The following is a 17,104-nucleotide window of genomic DNA, read 5'->3' as shown; positions in this document are numbered from 1 at the left end:
TTTACATTCATTAATGACACTACCATGCTTCCAGGCATAAAAGCTTGGAACCTGAGAGATACCTCTGGCATTTCAATTAACTTTGTAAACCACCCTTCCTATACCATAAGCCACTAAGTTCAATAAAATCTTCTTTTCAAAAGACTCTTAATCAGATACACTTTTCCATTTCTACTGCCAAAAACCTACCAAGCACTGCCTTTAACCTGAGTCTCAAATTATCTAAACAGTCTCCTGCCTGGCCCCCTAATTTTATGTCTATCTCCCTTGAATCTTTCCAAAACAATACCATACTTTGCTCTCTGTCATTCAAATTTGTCTAATAAAAGAGTATAACAACTGAGCACAATGAAAATATACCCTTACAGGTCCTGGTGATAAAGGATGAAATGGCTTGATATAAGCACAAATTTCTTCTAGAATCCTATTAGGATTTTATTTTAAATCTCAAAATCTTATCTTAAAATCGCATGTGAATTGCGTTTTCTACTTCATAAATCTACATTATATAAAAATAGTTACTTCCTCCTGAAAACTTCTAAAAAGTGATGTTCCTGGAAGAAGTGTCAAGTTTATCCTGTGGACTTGCATATCCCATTTAGCTGTGTCCTCACAAGAATGTGTAACCCAATTAGAAGAGCATAAACCCTCAGATCTAATGAAAATCATCTACTTTTAAACATCTCCTGTATACTTTCCTAATGCCATTCCATTTACCTAGAATGCCTCCCATTACCTTTCTGCTTGGCTAGGTCCTATTTATACTTCAAGGAAGCACAAATAATCTCACTTCTTCCACAAATATCCCACAAATGGAGGCCCTTCCTCCGAAACTTTGCAGCACTACTGTCTGTATCCCTTCAACTGGCACTTAACAAGTAAAGAAAAGATAGAAAACAAATCTGGAAAATCGTAACAATAAAAATAGTGAAAAATAGCAATAAAACCCCAAGAGCATCAAAGATAGTCAGACTACTTGTTTTTAGTGAACTGCAAAACACCTATACCAAGCCTCTATTCTGAACGAGTGTGAATTTTACTGAGACCAAGTATACACATTTCCTATGGCAGTATTATCTATTTACACACCATCATCCTAGAATCAGCATGTTCATGATTGTATCTTTTCTTCCTAATACCATAACTCATGGAAATCAATTAACTCATTCATTAATCAAAAGTGTATTCATTAATCAATAATATTCAATTTAAAATGTATTCATCAATCAGTATATATTGAGTATCTACTCTTTACCTCCTTATAAAACCTATTCCAAATACATATATTGTTACATATTCCACATTCTCTTATAGGATAATCAAACATCCTTTTGTTTTTTCCCATAACTAACAACCACAAGTACTGCACTTATGTATCTACTAAGTAATCATCCAACACAGCAGTTTCGAAGATTGAAAAGAAAGTGACCAAGTGTTGGCCATTTTATCAAAGTCCAAAGTGTTCTCATGGCAAATTAAACAGGGCAAAGTTACTCAACTGGTGTGAAATATGCAGTTCAAGGTCATGAAAGTAGGATTAACACTCTCTCTAATGAGGTTTCAGTGACATTTTAGAAAATACAAAAATCAAGGATTCCATCTCAAATATACACTGTTTTTTCTAAATTCATGTTTAATCCCAGGAGCAATCATACATCTAACAAAATGATTAGGTTTATTTGAAAAAGCAATAACCTACAACCTTAAAGACGTAAGGCTCTAACTGTTTATCTTCAAATAACCACCTAAGTCTCAATTTCCACATCCCATATGTGAGAATAGTAATAAACTTGCCAAATCTACTTCATGGAGTTGTAATTACCAGGTAAGACACTGTATGTGAATGGTTTTATGAACTATTAAGTTCTAAATAAATGTATATACTTGTAAAAACTAGATCTCAGGTATTAGTCTTAACATCTCTTTAAGTAAGTACTCTGTACAAATACTTCTTAACTGAAAATACTCTAATTCTTAGGCTAGGAGAGCAAAACGGCTCTCCACACACTCTGCTGCTTCTGGGATTTTACTCCTTTCCTCGGAGTCTGAGGTAACACTCGATCACATTCAAGCCCTCAGCTAAAAACTCCTAAGTGGCTACGTTAAACTGTTAGAAAACAGAGCTTCCAACTCAAGAATTTCTGTAGTTAAAATAAACTAGGACCAATTAGACAGGATAAAAGCTTGAATGTCATATTTAGGGCAAAACCACAACAGTGGAGTATGGCAATAACATCTATAAAAACTAAAAATAAAAACAAAGACCAATACTCTCTAAAGAAGGGAACCAAAAACTTGAATGGAAAAAAAATACTCAATTTTCACTAAAATTTACACTTCCTTAAATTCTGAATGTAGGAAACTAACCATGCTAGTAATATATGAGACTTTATCATTAAAAGAAATCATACATAACTGTGTATAACAACTACTGTAGATATTTCAAAACACTGTTAATGCTTAATATTACTTAGAAAATATGGTAGTTTTTAGACCTATGGTTACATCTTGTTATTTAATTCATTAATAAAGAAACATATATCACAACTTAAAATACTGATAACTGTAATTTAATGTAACTTATTTCCTTTGTTATCCTATGTATTTCATTTTATGCATTAAAAAAGATTATTCCCAAAAAGAGACTCCCAGGATTTACAAAACTGCCACAGGGTATTAAGAACCCCAACTCTAAAGGGAGAACTACCATCATATGATAATCTAGTTTAAGAAACATGAATTACATGGCTCTCAGGTCATAATATAAGTAGTACAGTCTTCCCTTAGTATCTATGGGGGCTTGATTCAGGACCATTAAGGATACCAAAATCCAGAGATGCTCAAGTACCTTATATAAAACAGCACAGGATTTGCACATCCTCCCACATACTCTAAGTCATCTCTAGATTACTTATAATACCTAATGCAATGTAAACACCACGTGAATTGTTGCCAGGACACAGCAAATTCAAGTTCTGCTTTTGTGGATGTTTCTGGAATTTACTTTTCCCAAGTATTTTCGACCTGCAGTTGGTTGAATATGCAGATACGGAACCCGCTAATACGAAGGGCCAACTATATACACTTACTTTTGAATAACCAAGCTATTCCTAGAAACAAAATTTTAGGAAAATTCAATCACCATACAATAAGCTTATTAAACTACTCGGAAGAAAACTGATACAGGGTAAGATTATAAAGCGATCATAAAAAAAATTAGCCACAATAACATCTGAAGTGCTTAAGTCCTTATCTGTTAGAAATAAATACTAAAGGATTGACTAGTGAAATGACACGATGATGAGGCTTCACTTTAAAGTACTACAAGGAAAAAAGGGACAGGGTACAGACGAAGCAGGAATGACAATGTAAGTTAACTGTACTGTTCTATTTTCTTTTGTGTATGTTTGTAATTTTCTATTATAAGAAGTTTAAAACTATATTCAGATTAATTCACAGGACTATTTTACTGAGGATTTATTTACTTTTACTGAGGATTTTTAAGAGATGTATGGGGCAAACTCCTAACTTCTAACTAAGATCCAGATCAAAATGAACCACATCTTTTCATTTTGTTTCTCACAGTATCACCAGGTCTGAATCACTGCATTGATTCCTGTATTCTTAGTAACACCATATTTGCTGGATATAGGGTTTCTAAAATTGGAAGAAAAACAAAGATGTGAAAGTTCAACAGGTGATTACAACTAAGGCTACTTTTGGGAAAGAGGCTAAATCTTAACAGTCTCACTAAGAATAGCATGTGCTCTATGACATATCTCTTAAAAACTGGATGTCAATAAAACAGACAATAAAACACAAATATTTGCTCAATTAGATGTACCATGACCTTTATAACTCAGGTGCAACAGTGGTTATCAAGTAACAATTGGGAACATGAGTAACATTACACCCAATCTACTACTTTTCAGATGATTTCATATATTCAATAAAAAAATTTTTTACAGAGTAAGGAAGAGCTCTTTATTTGATTATCTTAATGTAACAACTGCACTAGAATTTTTTTCTATGATACCATGATAGCGTAAGTATTTCCTTAATAAAGCAAGCATTTGATATAAATTATCTCCACTTATTTGGCAAAATAAGAAATATGTCATTCATTTCCAAACTGCTAGAAACTACCATGTATCTACATTCTCATTTCCCCCATAGAAGATTTGAATAGACCAGTTCCCTTCTGGTTTAACACTTTACAAGAATAAGTGAACAACCACATGTGGTGGAAAAAAAAAAAAAAAGACTTCATTTAAATGTGAAAATCTTTAACTTTAGGTATAGCTTAATAATATTTTTTTAAAAACATCTTTGAGAAGTCTCAATAACATCTTTAAAAGCACATTTTCATTTAAAAAATAAAAATTAAGCTAAAAATATATTTTTTACATATATCTCCTTTTAGACAGCTTTTTCTAAATTGTTTGATAATAACTATAAAATCTGGAAGCAGTAGGTGTTAAGTAACAGGAAATCTGTCACTTTCAGAATACAGTTCTTTTTCCTAGTTTCTCACCTGTTAAATGTTTGCCTCAATAATGTGCATTCTCCTCTATTCAGACAATTTATCTTTTAAACGTTTTTACTTGAGACCCTTTAAAATATACTTAAGTTTAGTACTAAAAATAAATACAATGTGCAAATATTTTCTTAAAACTCACACTAAAAATGCTTAAATTTGTGGTTTTTTCAGATACAAATCTGAACCCTATGGAATGTCAGCTTTGTCATCTATAAAACACGGATAATTATACTGGTTCTGTGCAGGCTGTTGTACACAGTTAATGAGATAATGGCGATATGTAAACTAAAAAGAGTCTTACTGTCTATTTTCTTTATTAAACATTATTCACTGGAAAATGTACACATACAGATTGTATTAGATTCCTGTACAAGATAGTAGGCAGAATTGATCTCTAAATTGTTCAATACAAACCTTGGATTATATAATCACTTCTTTATTCCATGTCCTTTTAAGCAGTTTTATATATATATATATATATATATATATATATATATATATACACATATATATGTAAAATTTATAGAATATCTGTATCACCTGTTTGTTTTAAAAGCACCATATATTTTCTTTGGCCTATCTTCCAGGAATTTTACTCATGTTAAGTGCCATTGCTAATGCAATGCTTTGTGCTCTGTACCCTCACAAGAAAAGATAGGTATTATCATCTCACATTTTATTAATAAAACTTGAGTGCCAATAAATTAAGTAACTTGTTCTATGATACCAAATAGTAAACATTGAAGTCAGAAATCACACCCATATCTGAATGACTTTAAATTCCATTCTCATATGACTGTACAGTTTCTTATTTCTTAATTCATTGAATAAATATTTACTGTGTGCTCTCCATGTGCTAGCACACTATTCCAGATGCTAGAGATAAAGTGGTGAACAAAACAGACAAGTCCCTGCCCTTTACAGTAATTACATTCTAATAAGAGAAAAAAACGATCATATAACTACATAGTGTAACACCAGATAATGATAAGTGCAAGGAAGGGTAAAGAGCTGGAGGAAGGAAGCAGCAGATCCTTTCAGTTAGGGTGATGAGAGTGACCTTTAAGCAGATATATGTCTGAATAAGGAGTCAAGTCATGTAACAATCTGGGGAAAAAACATGACAGGCAAAGAGAAGAAAAAATTTAAAAAATCTTAGGCAGAATTTTGTTTGTTCAAAGATAAATAAAAAGGCCATTGAAGCTAAAATGAAATGAGCAAGGCAGAGAATAGGTGGATATGAAGTTAGAGAAAGGCAGGAGCCAGATCATGTAGAATCTTATAGATTATTATAAAAAATTCATTTGTAACAAATTATGGTTACCAAAAGGGAAAGAGCGGAGGAAGGATAAATCAGGAGTTGGGGATTAACAGATACACACTACTACATATAAAATAGATAAACAACAAGGACCTACTGTATAGCACAGGAAACTACATTTAATTTCTTGTAATAACATATAATGGAAAAGAATAATATATATATGTATGTATATGTATAACTGAATTACTTTGCTGCACACCTGAAACTAACATTGTAAATCAACTACACTTCAGTAAAACACAAAATCAAAAAAAAAATTCATTATTTTTCTGCTTGTAATGGACACCACTAGGGGTTTTAGACAGAGGAATAAATGATCTGATTTGTATCTTTTAAAAATCTCTCTGGCTACAACGTTGAGAACTAACTGAACAAGGGTAGAGATAAAATGATCAAATTTAAAAAGGTACAGCAAAATTCCAGATCAGTAGCTATCTAATATTCTACCCTCTAGTCCCATGTGACTACAGACCATTTGAAATGTGGCTCATCTGAATTGAAATATGGTTTAAGTGTAAAATACACACCAGACTTTGAAGACTTTTAGTAGGAGTGAAAAAAAAAAAGTCAAAGAATTTTTTTATATTTATTTCACATTAAAAGAATAATATTTTAGATATATTGGGTTAAAACATATAATTAAAGTTAATTTCACTTGTTTCTTTTTATTTTTTTTAATGTAGCAAGTATAAAATTTTGAATTACAAACATGGTTCCCATTATATTTCTATCTGACAGTGCTGAACTGGATGTTGACCAGAATTTTAAAGGCTGAAGAAGAAAGAAGTATTGGATTTGGGATTCATTTTGAAAGTAGAGCCTATAGAACACATTGGAGGAGAAAATGTGAATAACAAAGAGAAATCATTTCAATTCCAAAATTTTTGGTCTCAGGAACTGGGTAAATGGTGGTGAAATATACCATAAAATGGGGACGTCTAGGTAAAAACTTATGTCTCAGTTGTCTTGTTGGCTATCCCAACTGACATGTCAAGTCATGGTCTCAGCATTCACAAATAAAGGGAGCCTCACTCATAAAGAGTACATGTAAATGGCGCCCCTGGAGTTATGCAGTGTTCAGCCCAAAAAGTCTAACCAACAACTTCCTGTCAAGTTTTCTCTGAGTAATGTAGAATTACTAAATGTTGTTGGTTAGCTGTTAGAACATAGTGCAGGCACATAAATTCGATTCATGTATAATGCTAGATTCTATTAATAAGAACATTTGAGGAAATATAGTAACTAGGAGTTCAAATGTTTTAACCTAACAACCCACAATTCAAATGCTAGCTCCAACACAGTAAAAGTATAACCTTGTTATCCTTCAGTTTACTCACTTCTAAAATGAAGGTAATACCTACTTCAAGCTATGAGGATTAAATAAGCTAATGTATATAAGGTAATTAACATTATATCTGGTGCATAGTAAAACCTTAATACATTACAGCTATTAATAAAATCATGAGGTAAGAAATGGAATAAGCACAAACCTACAAAAGATTTTTTAAGTTTCATTCTACATTAGTATTAGAATATACAGTATCTTATTTCAGAATTCTCCAAAAGTAAAATGTGTTACCTGTAAGTAGTGTTTGGAACATAGACATCCCTTGCAGGAAACTCCAAAATTTCTCTGGTAGGTCTAACTCTACTGTCAGGGTAAAGCTTCACCTGAAGCAGCTCTGGAGTTAAGCAATAATGGGGGTTTTCCGGTGCAGGAGAAATGTCTATCTTTAGCTGAGCTGCATATAAAAATATATTATAAAAACAATGTAAACATAATAAATAACAACTTTACACTAAAAATACTTTTGGAAGAATTTAGATCCTATTTTTGCAAAAAGTGTGGGAAGAAACCAAAAACTGCTATCATCTCAGACCTCTAAATTATTTCATCTTACCAAGTCTCACACTTATATATTACTTATACAGACATAAATACATAAAATAATAAATGCTCACTGAATGAATGAACGGAAAGGAAGGAGAAAGCAAAAAAGACAAAAAAGAAAGAATCTAGCATAGAAACAAGCCAACATTTTGAAGACTAAATGATTTGGTTTAAACTCAATTGACTTCAAAATAGTTTCATTCCCATGGTTTACTCTGATCATAATATGAATCTGTTTCTGAATATTTACCATTTCATTTATGTTTTTTCCTCTCTAGAAAACAATTTTAAGCCACAATATTATTCATTGTTCTCATTTCAGTACTCAAATTATCAAAGGTAATCCTCCATCCAAACTGTTAGACCACAGGAGAGTAGAATAGTGACATGAAGACTGCAGGTATTGAGCACAAAAAGACACGTGGGCCAGATAAGTGAAAAAAGGAATACATAATTACAAAAACTACAACTATTAGTGATGATAATAGTTGTCTTCATGTCTGCAAAATTTCAAAATACCTGTAATAGGTCTTAGTCGCCGTAAAACAGAAGATGGCCTTCTCATGTCAGCAAGGAATTTGTACAGATCTTCATCACTTAAGCGGTCTCCTTCCTGATTTTAAAAACAGAGGAAAAAGTATTCGACAAAAAAAATGTAGTAGATCCTGCCCTTCTTCCTTCAATTTAATCAGAATGAAAAGTAAAATTAAGTTAATATAATTATGATTAAAAATAAATACACTAACACACCAAAAAACATGCTATTTTCTTCTTTCTATGCTTTCAAGTTTTATTAAAAGTTATGATATTGCTATTTTTTAATTTTATACTTCTATTTATAGCTCATTATCTATGTTTATAAGGTATTACAGGACATTCTAAAATAAAAATTGATGCAAATTAGAGGCAGATAAAAAGAAAAAAGAAAAATAAGAATATAGACATAAAACAGACATACATACATATATGATAGTCATAAATTTGTTACACTTGAATTTTTGTCTTTTCAATTTTATATCACCAAATTTCTTAAGTGCAAAATATACAGCATTAGCTGAATTTGAAAAAGGAAAGGAAGTAACAACAAAAAACTACTCTTAAGAAAAAAGACAATTATCCTGATAGTAAGAGCAGAAAGAAAACTCTGGAAAGACCTCAATCAATGGGAAAAAAGATAAACAAAAAAATCAAACCATATCTAATTAACAGAAAAATCTTAATTTAATGTAATATTTTTCTTACACTTATATAGGTAGAAGTTAATTTTATTCTTTCATTCAAGAGTCAGTCTTTAGATTTTATTAATTCAAACCTCTTGCATTTGATATCATATTATTTTTAATTCATAGTTCATACAGTGTCTTTTCATCTTACTGGTAATGAACATAATTAAAGCTACGTTATTACTGTGTGCTCACCTTGAGCCAGATCCCATTTGTTCACTACTGTATTCTAAACAGGATACAGAATTGATCTTCTTTCATCCCATTATCTTAAAAAGTAATTTAAAATTTCTAAATGGTTGGAGGTTTTTGATAATACTTTTATAACTGGTTTTTAGTTTCATGAGTTATGTTATGTTTAAAGAATCTGACTTTATGAAGTTTTTTTTCAACTAATTATTGTAAATGTTTCATCAGTTGCTAAAATATACCCTTCTGGGTGTAGAATTAATACAGCTCTTTAAATGTTCCTTATTTGAAATACAGATTATCTCTAGACTCAATTACTTCTGTCTACTTAGCCTGTTAAATTGACTATATTAGTGGTCTCCATTCTTTACACCCTGTCTATTTTCATGCCTTTTGTTGGGTAGGACATAGCTCTCTCCCTAAGGCTTAGCTATGGGACTTCTTTAGCCAGTAAGCAAACATGACACAAACACTTGAAAAACATTTATATAAGTAAGGTGGCCTTCTCTCTTGAATTTCTGCCACTGCTATAAGAACATGACCAAGGTGGCCTGCTAGAGAATAATTGAGAGACATGGAAAAGGTCCGAATCATTTCAGTTTGCCCAGCAGATGTCAGTCTAGATCAGCTGATGCCAGTCAATCACCAAACACATGAATAAGCATAGCTGACAATCATTCCTCCATTCTGCATGCTTACCGCTGTGCACTCCTGAAGCAACTAACTTCTATACATGTCAACAAACAATAGTCCTTAAAATTAATGTGTGGAGTTTTAAAATCTCCATGTATTTCTAATAATTTTGGCTTGACACATTACAAATCTGTGTACATAAACATTCCTAATTACTATATCCCAATCATGAATAGTAATCTCTCATCGATTTAAAACAAAAAATTGCCTTATGTATCTCATTTAGGAGAAACTAGTACCTTGAATTCTACTTTATTAAAATTACAATCTCTATTTTTTACTTAATATGCACTTGCTTGATATTCTAGCTATTTACTTATAAAAATCATACATGCTAACAGTTAAAAAAAATACAGAATTGTACAAGAGTCAAGTGTAAATGCTTTTCATTGTTCCTTTTGTAAGTTTTCACACTTTGTTCCAGTTACCAGTTATCAGTCTCTAACACAGTGTCCAGTACATGACGAATGCTCAACAAATATTTATTAGATAAATAGGTAGGTGGGTGGATTGATGCTCAGTACATGGTGAATGCTCAAAAAATATTTGTCAAATAAACAGGTGGGTGGATGGATGACTTGTTGATTTAAGTTTACAATACAAGTTCAATAGTAAAGCTGGCGGAAGAAATTTTTTAAAAGCTGTGGAAATAGCAGAAGTGACAGTGGCTCAAAAAAGAGAGAGAGAGAAATGTCATAGATACAAAGTTGTGTCATTGTACTAAGTAAATCTACTGCCCTGTTTCCACAGCTAAGTTTGGGCTATCACCTCACCCAAGTAACACTGTGGCCTTTTCTAGACTCTTTCTTGCATTATTATCCATAGTAAAAAGAAAGACCCTTGCCACTTCAGACACCTCACCTGCTTTATTTTCCATCTGAGTCTCACAGAGCAGCTGCCTGTGAAAGCTACTGATACATAACCGTGAGAAAGGTTTCATATAGATCGCTACCTGTCAGTTCATGACACATCCTGCCCTAAACCCTTGCCCTCTCAAATTATAAGGTGTCAGTAGGCCAGGATTTTCTCCTCTTATTTAGAATAACACCTCAGAAGGAAGGATTTTGAGATAATACTCAGCATTCTCCTTCAATCTGCTCCAAAATACACACATGGTACTCTTCTCCAGTTTGTCACACTAACACAAATTTTCTCCTGTTCTTATATGGTTCTGGTCAACTGGTTATCTCAGGTAGACTTTCAAAATTTTCTGATTTTGATTCACAGTATAAAATTCATTTTACATCAAAACCCAGTCGCACATACACACATATCCACATATCCATAGGTATGCACAAACACAAAAATTGGAGGGAAAAAAACTTCAGCAATATTTAACTTCACTAAGTGCAATGCACTATTATTTTTCTTTTCTACTGGGTTTCTTTTTTTAATGTTGTGTGTTATCTACTAAATTTCCATCACTATTAATGGATCATGACCAGCATTTGAAAACTACTGATTTGACTCATGAATTGAAGTACAGGAAACATACTTGCAAAGAACAAAATATCTTTGATCAAGAAATTTTTGGACCTATAAATTCACCTATAAAAATAATGTTGAATGTATTTCAGCACAAAAATGAACCACTAGGGCCTGAAATTTATATTCCATATTCTATGGATGTAGTACGTTAGGTCAAGAAAAAACTTGGGTGGGGAGGACAGATGAACCACACATTTACTCTAAGAAAATTCATAAATCATCAATGCTTAAGAAAGCTAAAATATTAAAATTAAGAAATAGAATATACATGTAGATGATTGATTTTGACGCATTACTAGTCAGTGTCAACATTTAAATAAATATAATGATAAAACAATATTATATTATTTTTTATTCTTATACTTTTTATTCTTAACCTTTTTAACTTCTTGAAATCACATATGTATATGTACTACGAGCACAACTGTGATTTTTCTAAAATCAAAAGAATTTTACGTACAAATAGTCCCCTAGAATTCCTACATGACACAACAATACCTGCTTAAAAAAATTTGTCACTGTGAGAGTAGCAGGTCGAAAGCTGGTCAAGTTACAAGCATCATCTCCACTTGTTGTCCTTTCAAGTGATCTTCTGCCAACAATACTAGAATTCCTTCTCTCTGACCAAGACCCTTTTCGTTCTACCAAAGAAAAAAAAATAAGACATTCATTATCATTTTATTTAAAATTTGTTTTAAAGAAGCTTTCCAAACACAGCAAAAAAATCCACTGAAGCTGAAAATTATCCCCTCAACATACTGACTATAGTAGAATAATTTCATGTCTGGAGAGATCAGTGAGAAAGCACAAAACCTGAATCCTCAGGTTCTCTTTTAAAATGGCTCCAGTGTAAAATGAGTCTCTTACCACACAGAGATTATGCATATAACCAAAAATGAGCTATGAAAAGCAGCTAGAGAGGAGCTGTGTATTTACTAGAAAATATTCATAATATAAATTTTAGTCACCATATAATAATGGTCTCCCAGCCTCAGTACTTGAGTTTGAAACAAAATTTAAGATAACTTGCATTCAAAGTCTTTGCTGTCATTCAAAACCAATACAGCAACTATGCTGAAAATCAACCAGGAAATAGAAAAGAAGCAAAACTATAAACAAACTAGACCTAACAGGCATCTACAGTACACTCCACTAAGCAAAAGCAGAATATACATTCTTCTCAAGCATACGTAAGAAATTCTAATTTATCTTTAAACTATATACTAAGCTATAAAACAAAATACAATAAATTCAAAGGGACTGAAATCATATAAAATATGTTTTCCAAGAAAAGTTGAATTAAACTATAAGTCAATTACAGAAGAAAATTTGGGAAATTCATAAACATGTGAATATTAAACAGCAGACTTCTGACTAACTGATGGAGCAAAGAGGAAATAACAAGGGAAATTAAAAAACATCAAAGATACAGGAAAACGAAAGTACAAAATACCCAGACATATGAGATATCACTAAAGAAGTGCTCAGAGGGAAATTTTTAGCTGTAAATGCCTATATTAAAAAAGAAGATCTCAAACAAGTAACTTAAACTTACAACTTCAGAAACTAGAAAAAGAAGGGAAAATTAATCTGAAATAGGCATTTAGAAAGGTATACCAAAAAAGACAACACTTGAGCAGAAATAAATGAAGTAAAAACTAGAAAAACAATAGAAGAAAACTCAAGAAAACCAAAAACTTATTTTTCAAAAAGATGAAAATTTTAAAACTTTAGCTAAACTAATGAAGAAAAGAAATACATAGAAAGGACTCAAATTACTCAAGTCAGGAATGAAACAGGGGACATCACTACAGACCTTAGAGAGAAAAAAGGATTATACTGCACTACTATGAATAACTGTAAGTCAACAGTCAGATTAAATAACAATTTAGGTGAAATGAATATATTTCTAGAAAGATACACACTATCAAAACTGACTGAGGGTGAAAGAGAAAATATGAATAGATCTAAAATAAGAGATCTAATTAGTAATAAAAATATTTACCACAAAGACAAAATCAAGCCAAGATGGCTTCACTAGTGAATTCTCCCAAACTCTCAATGAAGAATGAATACCAATTGCTCACAAACTCTTCCAAAAAGCAGAAGGAAGAATTCACAACTCATTTCTATGAGGCCAGTATTACCCTGACACCAAACCAGATAGAGATATCTTAAGAAAGAAAAACTACAGACCAGTATCCCTTAGGAAAACAGAAGCAAAAATAATAAACAAAATACGAGGAAATAGACTCTAACAGCATATATAAAAAATTACATATCATGACCAAGTGAGACTTCTCCCAGAAATGTAAGATTAGCTTAACATCCAAAACCAATCAATTAATGCAGTACACTATACCAAAAGACTACAGGACAAAAGCCATACAAATCATCTCAATAAAATGAAGAGAAAGCATTTTACAAAATCCAACATCCATTCATAACAAAAACACTCAGAAAGCTAGACACAGGAGGGAATTTCCTCAAGCCTACAGCAAACATCACACTGCTGAAAGACTAAATGCATTCCCTTAAGGTCAGGAACAAGATGAGGATACCCACTCTTACCACCTTTATTGAATATTGTACAGGGAGTTCTAGTGAAGATAATTAGAAAAGAAAAAGAAATAAAGGCATCCAGATTGGAAAGGAAAAAGAAAACCTATTTTTATTTGCAGATGATATGATCTTGTATATAAAAAATCCTAAAGAACCCAGAAAAGAAAAAAAATGGGAATTAATAAACATGTTCAAAAAGGTTTCAAAGCACAAGCTCAAAATTCAAAAGCCAGTTGTATTTCTATACAACAGAAATGAACACTATGAAAATGAAATTAAGAAAACAATTCCATTTAAAATAGCATCAAAAACCAATAAGATACTTGGATACATATTTAACAAGGGAAGGGCAAGACATACACTGAAAACTACAAAACATTGTTTAAAAAAAATTTTTTAAGATCTAAATAAATGGAAAAACATTCCATAGATTTGAATATTTAATATTGTTATTTGGACAATACTCTCCCAGTTGATCTACAAAATCAACGAAATTCCTTTCAAAATTCCAGCTGCCTTTGAGCAAAAATTAACGCTGTAGGAACTTTTATGAAAATGAAAGAGCCCAAAATAGTCAAAACAATCTTGGAAAACAAACTGGAGGACCCACTATTCCCAATTTCAAAACTTACTGCAAAGCCAAAATAATAGACAGTATAGTACTAGCAATAACTTAGACATATACATCAATGGAAAAGAACTGAAGAGTCCAGAAATAAACCCATTCATCTACAGTCAACTGATTTTCAAGAAGAGTGCCAAGACCATTCAATAGGGAAAGAATAGTCTTTTCAACAAATGGTGCGGGACAGCTAGATATCCACATAAAAAGAATGAAGTTGGAAACCTTATCATGTACAAAAATTAACTCAAAATAAGTTATACCCAAATATAAGAGTTGTAACTATAAAACTCTTAAGACAAAAACATACAAATAAATTTCCTCTATCTTGGATTAGGTAATGCTCTCTTAGGTACAATACCAAAAGCACAACAACAAAAGAAAAATCAGAGAAACTGAATTACATCAAAATTTAAAATTTCTGTGCTACAAACAATACCATCAAGAAGTAAAAGGACAACCCATAGACTGGGAGAAAATACCTGCAAATCCTTTATTAAATAAGGGACTTGCATCCAGAATACATAGAGAAAGAACTCTTACTACTTAATAACAAGAATACAAAAAAGCCAGTTAAAAAATGAGCATTAACTCAATAAGAAAAAAAATTCATTAAAAAATGAGCAAAGGTTATCACTGTATATTTCTCAAAATAAGATAAACAAGTAATAAATGCACACAAAATGATATTCAACATCATTAGTATCAGGGAAAGGCAAATACAAACCGCAGTGAGACACCACTTCACCTGCACTAGGATGGCTATATTCAAAGTACAGATAATAAAAGCATTGGCAAAGATGTTTAGAAACTGGAGCACTCATACGCTGCTAGTGGAATTTTTAAATGGTGCAGCCACATTGGAAAACAGTCTGGCAGTTCTTCAAAAGGTTAAACAGAATTATCGTATTACCAGTGATTTCACTTCTAGCTACATGCCCAAGAGAAATAAAACATACGTCCACACAAAAGCTTACACATGAATGTTCACTGCAGCATTATTCATAATAATCAAAAAGTTGAAACAACCTAATGTCTATCAGCTGATGAATGGATAAATAAAATACAGTATATCTATACAAGGGACTATTACTCAGCAATAAAAAGAAATGAAATACTGCTACATGCTGTAACACAGATGAATCTTAAAACATTATCCTAAGTGAAAGAAGGTAGTCACAAAAGACTACCTATTGTATAATTCTATCAATACAAAATGTCTGGCATAGGCAAATCCATTCAGACAAAACAGATTAGAGGTTGGTTAGCACTGAATTTAATGAATTAGAGAGAATAAAGAGTGACTACTAATGAGTGCAAAAGTGCACTGAATTACACACGTTAAATGGGTGAACTATATGGTATGTGAATTATATCTCAATAAACCTGTTAAAGGAAAAAAACAAAACCCTTTTAATGCCTCATTACATTGCAAAGTTTACAAGTAAAACAAGTCTACGTAAGAAAAGTGTTTAATTATACATATAGGAATATATACATATTTTTGATGGATGTACTGGGGATTGAATCCAGGACCTCGCATGCAGTCTACCACTGAGCTAATACCCTCCCCCATTATACATGTAGAAATATTTTATACAAAACACTCTTACCTCCAGTGCTTATTTCTACTTCTGTAGAATCTCTTTCCAAACTACCAGCACTGCTAACAATGTTCATTAAATGGATTGCAGTCCAAGCAAAAGGCATGCGATACTTTCCAAGTCTCTGGCAAAACTGATCAGCTTGACTTTTCAGCTTCTCCAATTTTTCCTTATTCTGCAAAATAAAACTTTATACATTATATGATTATGCTCAAAAGAAATGAATTAAAGGCTACTTCATAACATACAAGGAAAATATAAAAGTTAAGAATTCTCAGCAAAGATGGAAAAACAGTCTGTACCTTTCAGAGATCAAGTAACAGTGTATTATCTACACTACTAAACAACCTCAACCAGTTCTACAAATGTATGTAAAAGTCTTTAAAATTTCTGTTTGTGATGATCTTATGTTGGGAGAAAATGAAGGAGAGCAGTGTCAAACACGTTTACGTACTACAAGTACTATTTTATGAAAGGAAAAATAACCATGTTCTAGTCAGCATCTGCCAACTACAAAATATTCTAGGTTATGCCTTGTTAAATTTTGTATTTCTAAGAAAGATAGAAGTGGTTGGGCCATTTTGAAATAATCACTAACATATGACAACCATGACATGGGTGGGGGTCACAAACTGACCAATAATAAATAAGCCCAGAGTTGTAATAAAAGAAGCAAAAAAAAAAAAAAAAAAAAAAAGTATGACAAGAGGACGAAACCCTGGGAAAAGACTAATGACCCAAAGAGTGTGTGCTTATCTGGAAGCCATCCTGAAGCTGGCTCAGTTTTTAGGCTATCCCCGAAACAAACACTAAGATGGCTTGCAATAGTCAACCAATGGTCCAAGGGTGAAAACATACACCAAAATCTTTCACATACTCTGTCCATATAAGATGTTTGTGAGGTATACTCTGGTGATAGTGTCCTATCTTGGGACTCAGGGCTGAGAAAAGATGAAGGGATAGCTAAA

General features: G+C 32.0%; 1 protein-coding gene across 4 annotated transcripts in view; it reads right to left on the bottom strand.

The window, feature by feature from the left end:
* The window catches only part of DOCK7 (dedicator of cytokinesis 7), a 178,818-nt gene that overhangs the window by 115,281 nt on the left and 46,433 nt on the right, over positions 1-17,104 (bottom strand). For all 4 annotated transcript variants that reach the window (XM_031465267.2, XM_031465272.2, XM_031465268.2 and 1 more), the window contains exons 11-14: positions 16,146-16,311; positions 11,847-11,989; positions 8,275-8,368; positions 7,444-7,606 (exon numbers count right to left, since the gene is read on the bottom strand). In XM_031465267.2, the coding sequence (XP_031321127.1) occupies positions 7,444-7,606; positions 8,275-8,368; positions 11,847-11,989; positions 16,146-16,311 (566 nt within the window). The remainder of the gene's footprint in view (positions 1-7,443; positions 7,607-8,274; positions 8,369-11,846; positions 11,990-16,145; positions 16,312-17,104) is intronic.

This window comes from Camelus dromedarius, chromosome 14 (assembly GCF_036321535.1).
Source record: "Camelus dromedarius isolate mCamDro1 chromosome 14, mCamDro1.pat, whole genome shotgun sequence".
In the NCBI taxonomy this organism is placed as follows: Eukaryota; Metazoa; Chordata; class Mammalia; order Artiodactyla; family Camelidae; genus Camelus; species Camelus dromedarius.
The sequence above is the reverse complement of the archived record's forward strand: the minus strand, read 5'-3'. Positions and strand labels throughout refer to the sequence as shown.